Source organism: Liolophura sinensis, unplaced genomic scaffold (genome assembly GCF_032854445.1).
Source record: "Liolophura sinensis isolate JHLJ2023 unplaced genomic scaffold, CUHK_Ljap_v2 scaffold_496, whole genome shotgun sequence".
NCBI classification, from domain to species: domain Eukaryota; kingdom Metazoa; phylum Mollusca; class Polyplacophora; order Chitonida; family Chitonidae; genus Liolophura; species Liolophura sinensis.
Genome location: NW_027018435.1, coordinates 5,018 through 27,045, shown reverse-complemented (window position 1 = coordinate 27,045; position 22,028 = coordinate 5,018). Strand labels below are relative to the sequence as shown.

At 48.6% G+C, this 22,028-nt stretch overlaps 1 protein-coding gene across 1 annotated transcript; it reads right to left on the bottom strand.

The window, feature by feature from the left end:
* Nucleotides 1–35: 35 nt before the first annotated feature.
* LOC135481684 (nuclear pore complex protein Nup214-like) lies at nt 36–16,858 on the bottom strand. The gene is made up of 6 exons (XM_064761360.1): nt 16,784–16,858; nt 12,595–12,721; nt 11,208–11,434; nt 2,413–2,605; nt 486–616; nt 36–139 (listed from the first exon to the last, which is right to left on the bottom strand). Exons 1-6 carry the CDS (start codon nt 16,856–16,858, stop codon nt 137–139), a joined length of 756 nt encoding a protein of 251 aa, XP_064617430.1. The 3' UTR covers nt 36–136.
* Between the last annotated feature and the right edge of the window lie 5,170 nt (nt 16,859–22,028).

The following is a 22,028-nucleotide window of genomic DNA, read 5'->3' as shown; positions in this document are numbered from 1 at the left end:
GTTTCGGGTTTAATATATTAAGTATCACAACTCACCGGGGTATTGATGAGGACAGCACAGGGTTGCTCACTGCTGTCAGAGTCCAATGATAAAAACGTTCCTATGAACATGTAAGTCGACTCCCATAGGATGTCAATCACTGAAACATGCAGAAAGGCACAAGCATGGATTATATTGTCGAATAAGGAGAGATAGATACATGCATCGGTATCAGTGTCTTAATTCTGGTTTGTGTTACAGGTCACTACACCCCATCCTATATTCCTATTCACGTACACTGGTGCTGATTGCCAGATAGAGTAGAAATCTTTTTTCTCTGCCAGGGCCTGCTCATACTCACTTCAGACCTCTAGACAGTCAGGGTATTGTCCTTGTTTTCTTTCTTTCAGGGTTTGATCACACTCACACTGAAATCTTCAGGGTTCCAGACAGTTGTTCTAAGGTCCTTACTTACTTTCTTTCTTGCAGGGATTGATCATACTCACTTTTAAACCTTTGGGGCTCCAGACAGTTGGGGTATGGTCCTCTCTTTTTTCTGTCAGGGTTTGATCATACTGACTGAATGTTCCATCCAATTTGCCAACCACCAGTTGCTTCCCTTTTGGACTCCAACACACTAAGACAGATTTTAACAGATTTTAAATTGACCACATATATATAAAATGTAGTCAGTATAAATATTTTACTAGTACTGTACATGGTGTGGAAAATGTACCGACATACTAGTGAAGCCTACAATGCTATTAATGAAACACATATCACACCCACATCACTGGAAGTCTGGGTGGGTGTCAGAAGCCAGGCATATGCGACTTACTACAGGTACATGTAGTGGGTGGGTGAAGGGAAGCAGAACTTACATAAGGTAGCCCGGGTGGGATGGGGAAGCGTAGGGACCGCATTGGTGAGAGGCTCTTGGGTCATTACGCTGCGCTAGCGCGATAACCAACTGAGCCACAGAGGCCCCCCCTTACAGCGAGTAGCCTGGGTGGATAACGCAAACCGGGCAGACATGGCTTACAGCAGGTAGCCTGGGTGGTTGGGGGAAGCCTGGTGGAAATGGCCTAAAGAAAGGTAGCCTGGGTTGGTTGGGGAGGTCTGGTGGACAAGACTTACAGCAGGTAGCCTGGGTGGGTTGGGGAAATCTAGTAGACACGGCTTACAGCAGGTAGCCTGGGTGGGTTGGGGACGTCTGGTGGACAAGACTTACAGCAGGCGGTCTGGGTGGCTGAGGAAAGCCTGGTAGACATGGCTTACAGCAGGTAGCCTGGGTGGCTGATGGAAGCCTGGTAGACATGACTTACAGCTGGTAGCCTGGGTAGTTGAGGGGTGTCTGGCAGACATGACTTACAGCAGGTAGCCTGGGTGGTTGGGGGAAGCCTGGTAGACAAAACTTACAGCATGTAGCCTGGGTGGGTGGGGGAAGTCTGGTAGGCATGACTTACAGCAGGTAGCCTGGGTGGTTGGGGGAAGCCTGGTAGACATGACTTACAGCACATAGTCTGGGTGGATGCATGAAGTTTGGCAGACATGGCTTACAGCAGGTAACCTGGGTGGGTGGGGGAGTTTGGCAGACATGGCTTACAGAAGGTAGTCTGGGTGGGTGGGGGAAGCCTGGTGGACATGGCTTACAGCAGATAGCCTGGGTGGGTGGGGGAAGTCTGGCAGACATAACTTACAGCAGGTAACCTGGGTGGGTGGGTGGGTGGGTGGGTGGGTGGGGGAATTTGGCAGACATGGCTTACAGAAGGTAGTCTGGGTGGTTGGGGGAAGCCTGGTGGACATGGCTTACAGCAAGTAGTCTGGGTTGGTGGGGGAAGTATGGTAGACATGGCTTACAGCAGGTAGCCTGGGTGGGTGGGGGAAGTCTGGCAGACATAACTTACAGCAGGTAGCCTGGGTGGATGGAGGAAGTCTGGCAGACATAACTTACAGCAGATAGCCTGGGTGGGTGGGGGAAGTCTGGCAGACATAACTTACAGCAGATAACCTGGGTGGGTGGGGGAAGTCTGGCAGATATGACTTACAGCAGACAGCCTGGGTAGGTGGAGGAAGTCTGGCAGATATGACTTATAGCAGGTAGCCTGGGTGGGTGGGGGAAGTCTGGCAGACATAACTTACAGCAGGTAGCCTGGGTTGGTGGGGGAAGTCTGGCAGATATGACTTACAGCAGGTAGCCTGGGTGGGTGGGGGAAGTCTGGCAGACATAACTTACAGCAGATAACCTGGGTGGGGTGGGTGGGTGTTGGAAGTCTGGCAGATATGACTTACAGCAGACAGCCTGGGTGGGTGGGGGAAGTCTGGCAGACATAACTTACAGCAGAGAGCCTGGGCGGGTGGGGGAAGTCTGGCAGACATAACTTACAGCAGGTAGCCTGGGTTGGTGGGGGAAGTCTGGCAGATATGACTTACAGCAGGTAGCCTGGGTGGATGGAGGAAGTCTGGCCATGACCACCACCTTGTCCGTAACACTGAGAAGGGCTAGACTGCCATCGGACAAACAGAGAGCCAGTAGGTGGGGCAGGGCTGGGTTCCAGGCAGAGTCCAGGAGGCGGAGCCCTTGATTGTCAATCTGATAACTGGTTCTCACCACAGCAGCTGAACCCTGAAACAACACAACAGACAAACACATCAGCTGACTCCTGAAAACATCTCAACAGACGAACCCATCAGGTGACTAATGAAAACATCACAACAGACAAACACATCAGGTGACTCCTAAAAACATCACATCAGACGAACACATAAGCTGACTCCTGAAAACATCACAACCGACAAACACATCAGCTGACTCATGAAACACCACAACAGACAAACACATCAGCTGACTCCTGAAAACATCACAACAGACAAACACATCAGCTGACTCCTGAAAACATCACAACAGATGCACACATCAACTGACACATCACTGAATGAGTGGTTCAATGATCTAGGTTTGCCCATTCAGAACATAAACAAACTTTATCATCCTGCAATGTAACCTACAACTTATGCCGAGCTAACCATCATATAAAACACTACAGCATAGTAATTTTGGAGCAAACTAGTTGGCAAATTGCCACAAGCAACAGGCAAAATACACACCCATCATAGATAACAAAAATGCAGGGATGATCATTTCCATTTCCTACGCAGTAATCATGATAATACTGGCATGACTTTGCTGCTCTGTAATTATATACACCAACCCTTTGTTGGTCTGGAATTACGTACCCCACACCTTTGTTGGTCTGGAATTACGTACCCCACACCTTTGTTGGTCTGGAATTACGTATCCCACACCTTTGTTGGTCTGGAATTACATATCCCACACCTTTGCTGGTCTGGAATTACATAACCCACACCTCTGTTGGTCTGGAATTACGTACCCCACACCTTTGCTGGTCTGGAATTACATAACCCACACCTTTGTTGGTCTGGAATTACATAACCCACACCTTTGTTGGTCTGGAATTACGTACCCCACACCTTTGCTGGTCTGGAATTACGTACCCCACACCTTTGCTGGTCTGGAATTACGTGCCCCACACCTTTGTTGGTCTGGAATTACATACCCCACACCTTTGTTGGTCTGGAATTACATAAGCCACACCTTTGTTGGTCTGGAATTACATAACCCACACCTTTGTTGGTCTGTAATTACGTACCCCACACCTTTGTTGGTCTGGAATGAAGTACCCCAAACCTTTGCTGGTCTGGAATTACGTACACAACACCTTTGCTGGTCTGGAATTACGTGCCCCACACCTTTGTTGGTCTGGAATTACATAACCCACACCTTTGTTGGTCTGGAATTACATAACCCACACCTTTGTTGGTCTGGAATTACATAACCCACACCTTTGTTGGTCTGGAATTACGTACCCCACACCTTTGTTGGTCTGGAATTAAGTACCCCAAACCTTTGCTGGTCTGGAATTACGTACCCCACACCTTTGCTGGTCTGGAATTACGTGCCCCACACCTTTGTTGGTCTGGAATTACATAACCCACACCTTTGTTGGTCTGGAATTACATAACCCACACCTTTGCTGGTCTGGAATTATGTACCCCACACCTTTGCTGGTCTGGAATTAAGTACCCCACACCTTTGTTGGTCTGGAATTACTTACCCCACACCTTTGTTGGTCTGGAATTACGTACCCCACACCTTTGCTGGTCGGGAATTAAGTACCCCACACCTTTGTTGGTCTGGAATTACGTGCCCCACACCTTTGTTGGTCTGTAATTACGTACCCCACACCTTTGTTGGTCTGGAATTATGTACCCCACACCTTTGTTGATCTGGAATTACGTACCCCACACCTTTGCTGCTCTGTAATTACGTACCCCACACCTTTGTTGGTCTGGAATTACATAACCCACACCTTTGCTGGTCTGGAATTACGTACATCACACCTTTGTTGGTCTGGAATTACGTACCCCACACCTTTGTTGGTCTGTAATTACGTACCCCACACCTTTGCTGGTCTGGAATTACGTACATCACACCTTTGTTGGTCTGGAATTACGTACCCCACACCTTTGCTGGTCTGGAATTACGTACATCACACCTTTGTTGGTCTGGAATTACGTACATCACACCTTTGCTGATCTGGAATTACGTACCCCACACCTTTGCTGGTCTGCAATTACGTACACCAAACCTTTGCTGATCTGGAATTACGTACCCCACACCTTTGCTCGTATGGAATTACGTACATCACACCTTTGCTGATCTGGAATTACGTAACCCACACCTTTGCTGGTCTGGAATTAAGTACCCCAAACATTTGCTGGTCTGGAATTACGTACCCCACACCTTTGCTGGTCTGGAATTACGTGCCCCACACCTTTGTTGGTCTGGAATTACATAACCCACACCTTTGTTGGTCTGGAATTACATAACCCACACCTTTGTTGGTCTGGAATTATGTACCCCACACCTTTGCTGGTCTGGAATTAAGTACCCCACACCTTTGTTGGTCTGGAATTACATAACCCACACCTTTGTTGGTCTGGAATTACGTACCCCAAACCCTTTGCTGGTCTGGAATTACGTACCCCACACAATTTGCTGGTCTGGAATTACGTGCCCCACACCTTTGTTGGTCTGGAATTACGTACCCCACACCTTTGTTGGTCTGGAATTACATAACCCACACCACTGTTGGTCTGGAATTACATAACCCACACCTTTGTTGGTCTAGGATTACGTACCCCACACCTTTCCTGGCCTGGAATTAAGTACCCAAACTTTTGCTGGTCTGGAATTACGTACCCCACACCTTTGCTGGTCTGGAATTACATAACCCACACCTTTGTTGGTCTGGAATTACATAACCCACACCTTTGTTGGTCTGGAATTACATACCCACACCTTTGCTGGTCTGGAATTAAGTACCCCACACCTTTGTTGGTCTGGAATTACGTACCCCACACTTTTGTTGGTCTGTAATTACGTACCCCACACCTTTGCTGGTCTGAAATTAAGTACCCCATACCTTTGTTGGTCTGGAATTACATAACCCACACCTTTGTTGGTCTGGAATTACATAACCCACACCTTGTTGGTCTGGAATTACGTACCCCACACCTTTGCTGGTCCGGAATTACGTGCCCCACACCTCTGTTGGTCTGGAATTACATACCCCACACCTTTGTTGGTCTGGAATTACGTGCCCCACACCTTTGTTGGTCTGGAATTACGTACCCCACACCTTTGTTGGTCTGGAATTACATAACCCACACCTTTGTTGGTCTGGAATTACATAACCCACACCTTTGTTGGTCTGGAATTACATACCCCACACCTTTGCTGGTCTGGAATTAAGTACCCCATACCTTTGCTGGTCTGGAATTACGTACCCCACACCTTTGCTGGTCTGGAATTACATAACCCACACCTTTGTTGATCTGGAATTACATAACCCACACCTTTGCTGGTCTGGAATTATGTACCCCACACCTTTGCTGGTCTGGAATTAAGTACCCCACACCTTTGATGGTCTGGAATTACGTACCCCACACCTTTGTTGGTCTGTAATTACGTACCCCACACCTTTGCTGGTCTGGAATTAAGTACCCCACACCTTTGTTGGTCTGGAATTACGTGCCCCACACCTTTGTTGGTCTGTAATTACGTACCCCACACCTTTGTTGGTCTGGAATTATGTACCCCACACCTTTGTTGATCTGGAATTACGTACCCCACACCTTTGCTGCTCTGTAATTACGTACCCCACACCTTTGTTGGTCTGGAATTACATAACCCACACCTTTGCTGGTCTGGAATTACGTACATCACACCTTTGTTGGTCTGGAATTAAGTACCCCACACCTTTGTTGGTCTGTAATTACGTACCCCACACCTTTGCTGGTCTGGAATTACGTACATCACACCTTTGTTGGTCTGGAATTACGTACCCCACACCTTTGCTGGTCTGGAATTACGTACATCACACCTTTGTTGGTCTGGAATTACGTACCCCACACCTTTGCTGATCTGGAATTACGTACCCCACACATTTGCTGGTCTGGAATTACGTACACCAAACCTTTGCTGATCTGGAATTACGTACCCCACACCTTTGCTCGTCTGGAATTACGTACATCACACCTTTGCTGATCTGGAATTACGTAACCCACACCTTTGCTGGTCTGGAATTAAGTACCCCAAACCTTTGCTGGTCTGGAATTACGTACCCCACACCTTTGTTGGTCTGGAATTACGTGCCCCACACCTTTGTTGGTCTGGAATTACATAACCCACACCTTTGTTGGTCTGGAATTACATAACCCACACCTTTGTTGGTCTGGAATTATGTACCCCACACCTTTGCTGGTCTGGAATTAAGCACCCCACACCTTTGTTGGTCTGGAATTACATAACCCACACCTTTGTTGGTCTGGAATTACGTACCCCAAACCTTTGCTGGTCTGGAATTACGTGCCCCACACCTTTGTTGGTCTGGAATTACGTACCCCACACCTTTGTTGGTCTGGAATTACATAACCCACACCTTTGTTGGTCTGGAATTACATAACCCACACCTTTGTTGGTCTGGAATTACGTACCCCACACCTTTGCTGGTCTGGAATTAAGTACCCCAAACTTTTGCTGGTCTGGAATTACGTACCCCACACCTTTGCTGGTCTGGAATTACATAACCCACACCTTTGTTGGTCTGGAATTACATAACCCACACCTTTGTTGGTCTGGAATTACATACCCCACACCTTTGTTGGTCTGGAATTAAGTACCCCACACCTTTGTTGGTCTGGAATTACGTACCCCACACTTTTGTTGGTCTGGAATTACGTACCCCACACCTTTGCTGGTCTGGAATTAAGTACCCCACACCTTTGTTGGTCTGGAATTACATAACCCACACCTTTGTTGGTCTGGAATTACATAACCCACACCTTTGTTGGTCTGGAATTACGTACCCCACACCTTTGCTGGTCTGGAATTACGTGCCCCACACCTTTGTTGGTCTGGAATTACATACCCCACACCTTTGTTGGTCTGGAATTACATAACCCACACCTTTGTTGGTCTGGAATTACATAACCCACACCTTTGTTGGTCTGGAATTACAGAACCCACACCTTTGCTGCTCTGGAATTACGTACCCCACACCTTTGTTGGTCTGGAATTACGTACCCCACACCTTTGCTGGTCTGGAATTACGTGCCCCACACCTTTGTTGGTCTGGAATTACGTACCCCACACATTTGTTGGTCTGGAATTACATAACCCACACCTTTGTTGGTCTGGAATTACATAACCCACACCTTTGTTGGTCTGGAATTACGTACCCCACACCTTTGCTGGTCTGGAATTAAGTACCCCAAAGCTTTGCTGGTCTGGAATTACGTGCCCCACACCTTTGTTGGTCTGGAATTACGTACCCCACACCTTTGTTGGTCTGGAATTACGTACCCCACACCTTTGCTGGTCGGGAATTAAGTACCCCACACCTTTGTTGGTCTGGAATTACGTGCCCCACACCTTTGTTGGTCTGTAATTATGTACCCCACACCTTTGTTGGTCTGGAATTATGTACCCCACACCTTTGTTGATCTGGAATTACGTACCCCACACCTTTGCTGCTCTGTAATTACGTACCCCACACCTTTGTTGGTCTGGAATTACATAACCCACACCTTTGCTGGTCTGGAATTACGTACCCCACACCTTTGCTGCTCTGTAATTACGTACCCCACACCTTTGTTGGTCTGGAATTACATAACCCACACCTTTGCTGGTCTGGACTTACTTACATCACACCTTTGCTGGTCTGGAATTATGTATATCACACCTTTGCTGATCTGGAATTACGTACCCCACACCTTTGCTGGTCTGGAATTACGTACACCAAACCTTTGCTGATCTGGAATTACGTACCCCACACCTTTGCTGGTCTGGAATTACGTACCCCACACCTTTGCTGGTCTGGAATTAAGTACCCCATACCTTTGCTGGTCTGGAATTACGTACCCCACACCTTTGCTGGTCTGGAATTACATAACCCACACCTTTGTTGATCTGGAATTACATAACCCACACCTTTGCTGGTCTGGAATTATGTACCCCACACCTTTGCTGGTCTGGAATTAAGTACCCCACACCTTTGATGGTCTGGAATTACGTACCCCACACCTTTGTTGGTCTGTAATTACGTACCCCACACCTTTGCTGGTCTGGAATTAAGTACCCCACACCTTTGTTGGTCTGGAATTACGTGCCCCACACCTTTGTTGGTCTGTAATTACGTACCCCACACCTTTGTTGGTCTGGAATTATGTACCCCACACCTTTGTTGATCTGGAATTACGTACCCCACACCTTTGCTGCTCTGTAATTACGTACCCCACACCTTTGTTGGTCTGGAATTACATAACCCACACCTTTGCTGGTCTGGAATTACGTACATCACACCTTTGTTGGTCTGGAATTAAGTACCCCACACCTTTGTTGGTCTGTAATTACGTACCCCACACCTTTGCTGGTCTGGAATTACGTACATCACACCTTTGTTGGTCTGGAATTACGTACCCCACACCTTTGCTGGTCTGGAATTACGTACATCACACCTTTGTTGGTCTGGAATTACGTACCCCACACCTTTGCTGATCTGGAATTACGTACCCCACACCTTTGCTGGTCTGGAATTACGTACACCAAACCTTTGCTGATCTGGAATTACGTACCCCACACCTTTGCTCGTCTGGAATTACGTACATCACACCTTTGCTGATCTGGAATTACGTAACCCACACCTTTGCTGGTCTGGAATTAAGTACCCCAAACCTTTGCTGGTCTGGAATTACGTACCCCACACCTTTGTTGGTCTGGAATTACGTGCCCCACACCTTTGTTGGTCTGGAATTACATAACCCACACCTTTGTTGGTCTGGAATTACATAACCCACACCTTTGTTGGTCTGGAATTATGTACCCCACACCTTTGCTGGTCTGGAATTAAGCACCCCACACCTTTGTTGGTCTGGAATTACATAACCCACACCTTTGTTGGTCTGGAATTACGTACCCCAAACCTTTGCTGGTCTGGAATTACGTGCCCCACACCTTTGTTGGTCTGGAATTACGTACCCCACACCTTTGTTGGTCTGGAATTACATAACCCACACCTTTGTTGGTCTGGAATTACGTAACCCACACCTTTGTTGGTCTGGAATTACGTACCCCACACCTTTGCTGGTCTGGAATTAAGTACCCCAAACTTTTGCTGGTCTGGAATTACATAACCCACACCTTTGTTGGTCTGGAATTACATAACCCACACCTTTGTTGGTCTGGAATTACATACCCCACACCTTTGTTGGTCTGGAATTAAGTACCCCACACCTTTGTTGGTCTGGAATTACGTACCCCACACTTTTGTTGGTCTGGAATTACGTACCCCACACCTTTGCTGGTCTGGAATTAAGTACCCCACACCTTTGTTGGTCTGGAATTACATAACCCACACCTTTGTTGGTCTGGAATTACATAACCCACACCTTTGTTGGTCTGGAATTACGTACCCCACACCTTTGCTGGTCTGGAATTACGTGCCCCACACCTTTGTTGGTCTGGAATTACATACCCCACACCTTTGTTGGTCTGGAATTACATAACCCACACCTTTGTTGGTCTGGAATTACATAACCCACACCTTTGTTGGTCTGGAATTACATAACCCACACCTTTGCTGCTCTGGAATTACGTACCCCACACCTTTGTTGGTCTGGAATTACGTACCCCACACCTTTGCTGGTCTGGAATTACGTGCCCCACACCTTTGTTGGTCTGGAATTACGTACCCCACACATTTGTTGGTCTGGAATTACATAACCCACACCTTTGTTGGTCTGGAATTACATAACCCACACCTTTGTTGGTCTGGAATTACGTACCCCACACCTTTGCTGGTCTGGAATTAAGTACCCCAAAGCTTTGCTGGTCTGGAATTACGTGCCCCACACCTTTGTTGGTCTGGAATTACTTACCCCACACCTTTGTTGGTCTGGAATTACGTACCCCACACCTTTGCTGGTCGGGAATTAAGTACCCCACACCTTTGTTGGTCTGGAATTACGTGCCCCACACCTTTGTTGGTCTGTAATTATGTACCCCACACCTTTGTTGGTCTGGAATTATGTACCCCACACCTTTGTTGATCTGGAATTACGTACCCCACACCTTTGCTGCTCTGTAATTACGTACCCCACACCTTTGTTGGTCTGGAATTACATAACCCACACCTTTGCTGGTCTGGAATTACGTACCCCACACCTTTGCTGCTCTGTAATTACGTACCCCACACCTTTGTTGGTCTGGAATTACATAACCCACACCTTTGCTGGTCTGGACTTACTTACATCACACCTTTGCTGGTCTGGAATTATGTATATCACACCTTTGCTGATCTGGAATTACGTACCCCACACCTTTGCTGGTCTGGAATTACGTACACCAAACCTTTGCTGATCTGGAATTACGTACCCCACACCTTTGCTGGTCTGGAATTACGCACACCAAACCTTTGCTGATCTGGAATTATGTAACCCACACCTTTGTTGGTCTGGAATTACGTACCCCACACCTTTGCTGGTCTGGAATTACTTACATCAAAGCTTTGCTGGTTTGGAATTACGTACAGCAAATCTTTGCCTGCCATCGAAGTTTTGGGGGTTAAAAAGTTGGAATGGGTTACCTGTTGACTGAAACTGTTAATGGTGTAGAAGAAAGCGACGAGGTTGTCATTGCTGATCATAACAAGTAGTAAGATCTGATCGTCGGAACTGAGGGTGAGAGAGATGGGTGGCTGCGCAGTGCTCACATTCATCCAGACAGGGCAGTCAGTTATCACCACTGTGCTCTTGTCTTTGGGGTGCTGACCATCTCTGTGGGAAATATCTGCTGTTTTCAGGACTGTGAACCCTAGGACACCAACAAAACCGAGGTATTTACACAACAAGACTTTACTCGATCATTTAATCCAACTGACATATGGTTAAGGTTAATAAGAATATGACAAAAAGACAGTAAACATGTATATAATTTACATGTGAATGATGAATGATGATTGACACTTCCTGATGTGAATTATTTCACAGAAAAAAAATATATTTTGACACTGAAGGATTTTGGGGACCGATTAAGAAAGTATTGGTACAGCACAACATGTGCCAAAATGGATTACCGTACCAATACTGGTGCTATGAATACTTCAGCTTCTGATATTGATGTGAAGGTTTTTTTCTTTTTTTGCACAAGTAAGACCGTTAGACCCATCCTAATTATTACACTATAGGTGAATAAACAATCGTAATTTATCGGTTTACCATTTCCAGTCTGATATTAGCAGAATTTATAGATTACTGAATAAATCTGAAGGCTGGTACATCTCCACCACTACAGTTGCATAAAACAAATATACGCACAAAAACCAGTTGAATAAATAGGCACAGATCCTCAACAGCCATCTCCATGACAAAATTTTAATAGCATACTTCAACGGTTCATTAATGAAGTACCAGTCTGGATAAACAGGTATTTGTACCCAAAATATTTTATATTTTAAATATATCCAAATGCACAGAGCCATGGAGTTTTGGAGCACAAAGATTCTGATGTGTCGTAAAACACTGTCAGTCAAGTACAAATCTCCTGCAAGACGAATTCTAAATTTCACAGAACAAAATATTTATTTATTTATTTATTTGATTGGTGTTTTATGCCGTACTCAAGAATATTTCACTTATACGACAGCGGCCAGCATTATGGTGGGAGGAAACCGGGCAGAGCCTGGGGTAAATCCATATGGGTAAATCCAACCCGTCTTCAGTTTGCTGCAGAACAAACTAAACTGAATTCAGCAGAACTGTTGTGTATTGATAAAAGTAGTTCATATGTAGATACATGATATATGTAAATATCTGCCTAGGTTTTATTTTTACATGCACATGGCCCACTAGCCACCCCTGCCACCCTTTCTGCAAAAAAAACCCCAAAAAACAAGAACGCACCTACTTGCCAAGCCATGATCCATTGGTAAATGCACATGAAGTTTGAAGTGTGAGAGAGTTGATTTTACTTACCACTTGGACCCCCCACAAATGTGAGGCCATATTTACTGGAACAGGTTAACAACTGTCCTCTGCCAGTCGTCTGTTCAGGCCATTTGTCAGAAATCTTCACCTTACACAGTTGTTGAAATCTGAACTCCTGTTTATAAGAAAATCAGATGAAGTAAGGAAAGAAAAGTTAAACATATCCTGAAGTCTGTGGCATACTGTATGTGTAGAGGCGAGTCATTAGGTGTAAGTATACCAGAGCAAGTACATGCGGCCGAAGTGCTGAGCGCCAAGCCATGCAGCAACAAGTACCATTTTTAAAGTCTTTGGGATGACCCCACCTGGAGTTGTTACCAGGTCTTCAGACCTGAAGGTGAATGCTATAACCCTTAGGCCCTGAAGCAGTCACCCACAGCGTTAGAAAAATGCACTTCGCATCACGCTCATCCACACAAAAATTAGAGATGGTAAACATGGCTACATGTTGAAAGTTTTACTGGGTCATGAGTGATTTAAACTGAACAGAGGATAATTTTAATCCAAGAAAAGTCCCCTCCCCTTGCCTAGGGATTGATTAATGAGAAAATGTCAGGTAGGAAGCATCAGGAAAGTTCTAACTGCAGACAAGATAATGGGGAACTCTGTGGGAGTTGTTAGTCCATCTAGATGGACGCACTGTGCTGTTATCCAGCACCGCCTCTCAAAAATATGGTGCAGATTGCCATCACTGTCATGGCAACCCTACTCAGCTCCTCTTCTCAATTCTGTGTAATTTTCATAAAGAATCTTGAATACTCTCTTTGCTGCCTTGTGGTCACATTGACTGTCGTGACTGCTAGAACTTTGACGGTACCTAGCACCTAGCCGTCAACAGACATTTTGTAGCATCAAGTGAGCTACTTCTGAGTTTGAAATGTAACAGAGCTTTAGCATTGAAACACTGCAAAAAACTACTATATTTCCATTACTGTCTGTAAGCATAACTTCAATCTTTTTAATTCAACCCAGATTTTTTTTCTGAGAGGTGGGGATGGACTCAGTGCTACAATGATTTATTTATTTATTGTACAGACGTTGTATCATTATCATATGGGGTAGTGGGGTAACTCTTATTGCGCAACGCAATGACGAAGGTTACAGGGAGAAAGAGCCTGAAATGTGTCAGGCTGACGGTAAGGTATATTTTCCGCTGTTGACCGCATTAAATCTTCCCTAGCTTAAATTCACGTCAGTCATGGGTCCATGGCAATCATGTCGGTTCAGGCAAAACAATCCCATTTTCTGAGCCTATACCATAGGATTTCATGAATTATCAATATGGCACTCAGAGTAGGGTAGACCCTAAAAATGTACTTTTCTTTCAATTTACATGTATGTTATTGCCCTGGGCTATTTTTGGTTAGGCCAACATAAGATTAGCTTAATGAGTAGTAGGGGGAAGGAGGGTTCTGGCGCACTCTCCATTTGGCAAATGGAGGCCCCCAGCCCCTATTCCCGGCGAGGTCCAGAAGTTCTAGTACACACTATAGGTTCTGGCACAACCCCCCCTTGGGGGCCCCCCCAGAACAAAATAGAGGCCCCACCCCCCATCTGGGGTTCTATTAGACATACCCATTGCTCAGATATGCTTCTGCACCAATTGTGTATACAACAACAACATGCCAAAGGGTTATAATAATTGCCGGTGGCTACCCATAGGCTCCATGGAGCTCTGTGGTAAGAGTTGTCTGGGGGAGTACTGTGGGGTTCACCTAAACCGCCTGCGCAAGGGTCTTGGTACCCTGCCATGTATTAGCTGTGGTCGGGGTGTTAAAAACCGATTTCAGCTTTGCATGGCCTGCGGATATAATAGGGTCCAGATGCGTGAAAGACAGCGGAGGCTCAAGACTTTCTTGGATGAGTTCAAACGGCTGGCGGCTATCGAAATTTACAATTAGAGAGATGCTTTTATTAGTATAATGATGATATCGGCGCGTACAATGAGGCACCATCAAAAAGCGTGAGCACTACGGGGGGAGTTTGAGACGCTCCTAGGTGTGCGGCCTAAGTACCCACAGTCCCGCAATGCCTTGGAAGAATTGCAGGGGATCCTCGACAGGCATAAAACGGCTGTGGCTGAGTTGAGCTCCCGAAGTAACAAGGAGTTGAAGCAAGACGTCAAGAACCCGCTCAGTAATGAGAGGTTGAAGCAAGACGCCAAGAACCTCCTCAGTAACGAGGAGTTGGATGAATTGCTAGGCGGAATACTGGGCGAAAAGAAACTAGAATTCACTAACACCGGCCGGGCCATAAGGAATCTCCTCCGGGTCTGGGAGATGGGCGTACCCGAAGGCGTTTGGACGGACCCAATAGCCTTCTTAGAAGAAATTCGAGCCATTATTCGCCAGAAGCTAGAAGAAGAGATCCTGGCACTCAACGGGGTTAAGTTCCAACTAGGCCTCAGGGTTCAGCTGCGAAAGGGCAACGCCGATGGCAGTGAAGAGTATACCAGCCCAGTGCTCCACAGCAAACAGGAGGCCCTCTTAGAGGCTGGTGACATTGACGGGGCTCTAGATAAGGCCTTCCCCACCACCCAGGAGGTGCTGGAAAAATGGACACAGCGAGGGTCAGGGTGGGTTGTCAATAGCGTGCAAACACTCCGGCTTGACATTGCAAGGTATCAGCCACTGAGAGGGGGGTCCTACATCCCCCTACCTGCAGCTGTGAGTAACAAAAAAGCAGTCATCAATGTGAAGAACAAAGACGACGACTACCTCAGATGGGCACTCTGGTCTGCCTTATTTCCAGCCGCCCGGGATCCTCAGAGACCAACAAAGTATCCCACCAATGATGGTCTTGACTTTAGTGGGATTGACGCCCCCACGCCCATCTCTCAGATCCCTAAAGTGGAGGAAAAGAACAACCTCGCCATCAACGTGTTCGGGTGGGACAAGGGTGTGATCGTGCACCGCCTCAGCAAGAAGCCCGGCGAAACGCCCCGAATCAATCTGCTGCTGATTGAGAAGGCGGGCAAATTCCATTATACGTGGATAAAAGATCTCGATCGTCTCCTGCTCCAAGAAAGTAAGAAACGAAATCGCAAACACTTCTGCGAGCGCTGCTTACACGGTTACACAAGGGAGGATCTGCTCGAGGCGCATAAGCCGGAATGCCGAGGGATTGGCCAGACGGCGGTGAGGGTGGAAATGCCCCAGGAGGGGGAAAACAAGTTCACCTTTCAGAACCACCACAAACAGCTACCGGCTCCGTTCATCATATATGCCGACTTCGAGGCTCTGACCAGAAAGGTTGAAGGCCCGCAGCCGTCACCTACAGAGAGCTGCACTCAAAAGACTTAGCACCACGAGCCCTGCAGTTACTGCTATGTTGTGGTGCATTGCGATGGCCACACAAAACGCCCCGTGGAATACAGAGGCCCTAACGTGAGGGAACACTTCCTCAGAGCTCGCCAACAGGAGGAGCGGGAAATCAAAAATGTTCTAGCCAACCCTATAGCCATGAATATGACTCCCCAAGATTGGCAGGCCCACAACAACGCCGCAACCTGCCACGTGTGTGAGAAGCCTCTAGGCGCCGATTCTGTGCGCGACCACTGCCATATCACCGGCAAGTACAGAGGCGCGGCCCATAACGCATGCAACCTAAAGTTGCGGCTGGGCCCCAAGAAGGCCATACCAGTAGTCTTCCACAACCTACGGGGCTACGCCGGGCACCTGATGCAAGCCATAAGTAAGGTGGAGGGCCGCATCTCCTGCATCCCCAACAACACGGAAAAGTACATCTCCTTCTCGCTGGGGCAGCATCGCTTCATCGACAGCGTTCAATTCTTACCGACTTCCCTTGACAACCTGGTTGAGGCCAACAAACCTGAGGCTTTCCACATCACAGCCCGGTATAAGTCCGCCGAAGAAAAACGAAAGCTACTCATGCACAAGGGTGTCTACCCCTATGAGTATATGGACTCCTGGGAGCGCTTCGACGAGTCCAGCCTCCCACCCAAAGAGGCTTTCTACAGTAAGCTCAAAGTCGGAGGCATTAGCGATGAGGACTACATCCACGCTCAACAGGTATGGAAGGCATTTGACTGCACCAATCTGGGGGACTACACAGACCTTTACTGCCGCACAGACGTGCTCCTATTGGCTGATGTGTTTGAGGCCTTCCGGAAGACTTGTTTACGGCAGTATGGATTGGACCCTGCTCACTACTTTACGAGGCCAGGTCTCTCGTGGGATGCACTGGTCAAGAAGACTGGGGTAGAGCTGGAGCTGTTGACTACGACCAACATCTCTTCATTGAGAAGGGGTTGCAAAGAGGTATCTCCATGGTAAGTAAGCGACACACCAAAGCCAATAATTCGCAGGTGGAGGGATACAACCCTGAAAGCCCAAACAGCTACATCCAAAACCTAGACGCCAATAATCTATACGGCTGGGCTATGAGTCAGTTTCTTCCGACGGGCCGCTTCCAGTGGGTAGGTGACGCGCAGCGTCTCGGTGAAACGATTGCTACCCACCCCCACGACAGTCTTTCCGGTTACATCCTCGAGGCCGACCTACAGTATCCGGCGGACCTACATAACGCACATAACAGCTACCCATTAGCCCCGGAGCGTCTGGTGGTACAGAAGGAGTGGATGTCTGACTATCAGCACAGCCTTCTAGGCAAGAAAGCGTCTACCGAGGTCGAAAAGCTGGTCCCCAAAACCATGGAGAACCTCCGGAAGCGTGTGGACGTCAAGCTGGTATGCTCTGGAGAAGACGACAAGCTCCGACGCTTGTTAGCCAGCCCGAGCTTCGCATGGACAAACATATTTGATGATGACCCCGCAGCGATTCAGATGCACAAGACCCGTCTAGTCCTAAACCGACCTATCTACGTGGGCATGAGCATTCTAGATCTCTCCAAGCATCTGATGTACGACTTCTACTACAACCACATGAAGGCCCAGTACGGAGAGCGCTGCCAGCTCCTCTACACTGACACGGATAGTCTGCTACTCGAGATTCAGACTGAGGTTGTTTATAGGGATATGGCTGAGAATGCAAACCTGTACGACACCTCAGATTACCCACAAGACCACCCCCTGCACAGCGTAGCAAATATGAAGGTCTTGGGGAAAATGAAGGACGAGTGCGCGGGGCGGCCGATCGCCGAACACACTGGTCTGCGCCCCAAGATGTACTCCATTCTGGAGGCAGGCGGAGCCAACATTAAGAAGGCCAAGGGCGTGAAAAAGGGAGTTGTGGAAAAGTGCATCCGCCATAAGCAGTACAAAGAGGCCCTCTTCGAGAAGAAGATCTTCTGACACGGTATGGACGTGCTGCGATCAGAGCGCCACCATATCTATGGGCAGCACCTGAATAAGGTCTCACTGTCCCCCTTCGATAGTAAGCGCTGGATCGCCGAAGATGGTGTCCACACCTTGGCTTACGGCCATAGAGATGCCGCACCCGCAGGATGATGTGCAGGATGGGACATCCAGGAACTACTAGCGCTGTAGAACCCCATCCGGGGGAAGATGAGTATCCGCAGGCACTATAAGCAACTTCTCACGAACAAATCCCCGTCGCGGGCCATCCGACGTATCGTCTAGATAGTACAGCACGTGTTCATTAGGCTTTGTGACAGAGCGCCCAAGCCGATATATCTCTAGAGACCACACAGGATCAGTCGCGCGACGGCGGTCGCCCTCCAGCTCTCCAGGCTGATAGAGATAACGAACGCCAACACCCTCGGGGATCTTCCGCTCATTAAGTCCAACGGGACGACCTGGAACCGTCGAGGAAGGCTTATGGGGCACCCCTTTTGCCTTGATGGCGTCTTTCGGCTTTTTACCGATCAGTCTCGTTGTCTCGTTATTCAGAGCGGCCACAACAGAGGGCGGCCGAGCCACCCATTCAGTAGACCGGTGTTCGGGAGGGAGGCGCATCACCTGGGCGTACTGATGTCCAAAGAGCCGCTCAGCCAGAGTACGGTTGAAACGCTCCACTATGCCTTGGTCTCGGTGGATATCCACGCGGCCTCGGCAGACTGTGACATCGTGTTTGGCCAGCAGTTGGCTCACCGCACCCATAAACTCGCGCCAAGGGTCAACTTGGAGAAGCGTCGGCCATCGAAGGGGTCCCCGCTTGTAAATGCGAGACAGAGCATCAGCTACTTCTTTGGAATCTTTAGTAGCCAGAGGTTCCGCCTCCTTGTAGCAAGAAGCGACATCAACAACTGTCAGCGCGTACTTATACAGCTTCCGGCCTCGCCGATCATGTGGTAGAAATCAGCTTGGTGGATGTCATTTGGCATGGAAATGTCGAACATAGGCCTCGGTATTTTTCGGGGACGAGGCAGGTATATCTGCCAGATAGCCTGCTTTTTCAGCCAGGCCCGGACCACATCTTTGGAGACTTTAGCCGCTGTGGCAATTTTCTGGATGGCCGCGCGGCCCTTCCAGTACCCACGAGGGCTGTAGTAGATATTTGCCAGGCGAGCAGACACCTTACTAGCCATGTCATCAAGGTATTCTAGCAGCCCTCTAACAGATTTGCGACGAAAAAGATGTTAATCATCGCGGCGCAGAACCACCTCAGATCGTGCCCGGCTGGGAGCTCGATGGCGAATCGCACAGTCAGTTCGGATTACTTGGTGAGTTTCGCGATTCCGTAACTCACACCCCCAACCACACACATTCCTAGGATGACGAAGGTCATCTCGCGGTGTTTTTGATCTTCACTAGGCACATAGAAATCGGAGAGCTGTGGCTCTGAGCCAGCAACGCCTCGCGTGTAAGAGTTTTGCCCGTGACCCTAGAATACTCGCGGCTCGTCGACATCCCGGAACGTTTGGACAGCGTGGCCCTGGCGGCAAGTTCATCACTGATCCAGTAAAAGCGCTCAGTGCACTTTCGGGGCCATTTTTCCTGAGCGGCTTGGAGCTGCTCTACAGCGCGGTCATGGCGCCTCCGCTCTTTGTCGACACCGGAACTCCTCAGCATCGAAAACATATAGTTGCTCCCGCTGAAGGCCAAAGCGTTTACGATGGCGCTGCCCATCATCATTGCGATGGAGGCCATTACTACTTGATTATATTGGGAGGAAGGAGCCCTTGTTTAATTAGCAGGTCCTTCGAAAACATGGCCAGGCCTACATCTGCAATGACCATGCCGACGTCACGGGGTGTTAAGTCCAGCTTCGGGAGGGCTCCTTTCAGGAACATCTGGCCGAGACGGGCGTACCCAGTAGCCAGGAGAGAGACCACAGCGGCGTGGTAGGCGGCGTTGACCAGCACTTTTTCGTCACCGGGTGGAGTAGACATGCTGATCTATATAGAAAGGGTCGCGACGTGTATTCAAATGGAGATTCTTTTCTTGCGGCGTGATATCTGCATCTCGTGCATGCGTCGTAATATCTGCACCTCATGCATGTGCTGTATAGCGGCTGTGCCACGCGCATAGCAACACAAGCACTGCAAGGCCGCCAACGCCTAATAACGCTAGGGGCGCCCTCCAGCGGGTGATTTGGTGTGCATTCGTAGAATCCGGTTCCTTCGCAAAATCTGTGGTTCCCCCCTCCTTCTTAGAATCCGGGTCCTTCGGCTGTTTCTTGGTGGAATCAGCTGCACCAAGCAAAACAGCCTTTGCCTCGCGAAGCTCGTCCTTGAGCTTTTCAGCCTTGGCCTTTCTCGCTGCAGCACTCGCTCGACCCGCAGCGACTCTTTTGGGATTTTTCGCAGGGCCGTCATTCGTAGAATCCGCTGTCACCCCCTCCGCTTCCTTCGGGCCTTCCGGATTCGTTGTACTCATGTTCCTCTGGATCATCATTTCTAGGAGAGCAGTGGTGTTTAAATGAGCAGTGCTCAGTAGTGGTTAGCGCCATGGTTAACGGTGCCAAGTACTTACCATAGCAGTAGTATAGCCAGCAGCTAGCACTGCTAAGCGCCTGTTCAACAAATGGGTCGGTGGCGAGCTGTGCCGTGAGCATTGGTCAATTCTCGGGTGGGATTGGTAGGAGCCAGCTGGCCGCCCTTACATATGATCTCAAGAACATACCTCCGAGACCGTTAACCATCCGCGCACCGAGCTTAGCCTCGTACCAGGAATGCAGCCTTTCAACGTCTTCATCGCTCATGGCGTCGATCTCAGCGGCTGTTACGTCTTTTCCCAGATATCGCTTGACCTGCCCACCCACCGCAAGTGCAACCAGCCTATACCTGAGCTGCTGTGCATGTTTGCTGGGCTGTTGGCTGGGCTTCTCCTCCTCCTCTGCGCCCAGAATATCGTCTATAAGCTCGTCGGTATCCATTATTAATATATAGGGGCGACTACGTCTAATATATAATCTTAGATGTGGCGGGCGTATCAGTCATTAGCAGGAGCTTAGAATGCGGATTGTTCTTGAGCTTCTGTCAAACCTCTGCCTTTTCGCTCTCGGCATCGATGATGTGGTTCTCCTCCAGGCATTCGTTGAACGAGTGCCGATCTTTGCAGTGGAATAAAGCCATCCACCTTGTCTGCTCGCGAAAGTCTTTCTGAGTGAGGACCCAGACACTTTCCTTTGCATGACGGCCCGAGAAAGCCATGAATGACAGCATTTTTTGTTTCTTCTTCATCGCCTCTAACGCGCTACAATCATCAATGATGTACAGGGTGGGCTCCCCCTCGAACAATCTGTAGAAAGCTCTAAGGCAGTCGTTGAGCCGCTCGCCGGGATCAAAACAATAGACCTCAGGGTCAGACAGTATCCATCGACGCCGGTACGCCTCGTTATGCTTAAGAGTGGGGCACAGGATCACAACGTGATGAAAGAAACCGCGGAAAGGCCCCTCAAGCAGGTCCAGCACGAAGACTGTTTTTCCGCAGTTCGTCTGCCCACAGATAATCGCGCAGTGGGCGTCATCAATAAAGCGCGCTAACGAATCTACCATTCTCGATGTGCAGCTTTGCATCCATGATCACATAGATATACGTTCAACACGCCGGGCTCTTCTCTCTCTTTTGTCACCTGTATCATAATCCCCTCGCTGGCGTTCAGAACGCGCCTCCCACTGCCATGCAGCTCGTCATCGTCGCTTGGCCGAAGGTCAAGCCAGAAGGCGTGCTTGTGTGTCAAGAACTCTTCCAGGGAGACGTCTGCCAGGCCTAAGTCTTTAACGACCCTGGCCACCTCAGGGTCCCGCTTCCGTAGGGGTGAGCTGGCGAAGAACAGGTGACCTCGCCCCACTGCTGGTACGCCCGCATGCCCTGGCTGTACAGCTGATTGGGGACCCCTTCTATTATGACTTCCACTTTGGTGATCTTCGGGTTGTAGAAGGATTCCGACCTCCTATTCCACGGGGTTCCTTTAGTCTCGAACAGCATGAGGATGCCCTTCATTGCTCTTGCGGGCTTGTTCAGGTTTATGTTCCAGAGAGTATCAGACTTGTCCTTCACAAACTTTCGGTGGCGGAGGACGCGATCATATAGAATG

What these genes read in the sequence shown, in the direction of transcription:
- LOC135481684 (XM_064761360.1), bottom strand. Translation starts at nt 16,858, where the DNA reads ATGTTGGTCGTAGTCAACAGCTCCAGCTCTACCCCAGTCTTCTTGACC. An exon ending in TTAACAGTTTCAGTCAACAG is followed by an intron (nt 2,606 to 11,207) that starts GTAACCCATTCC and finishes GTGTTGTTTCAG; the next exon opens with GGTTCAGCTGCTGTGGTGAG. An exon ending in ATCCACCCAGGCTACCTGCT is followed by an intron (nt 617 to 2,412) that starts GTAAGTCATATC and finishes AATCTGTCTTAG; the next exon opens with TGTGTTGGAGTCCAAAAGGG.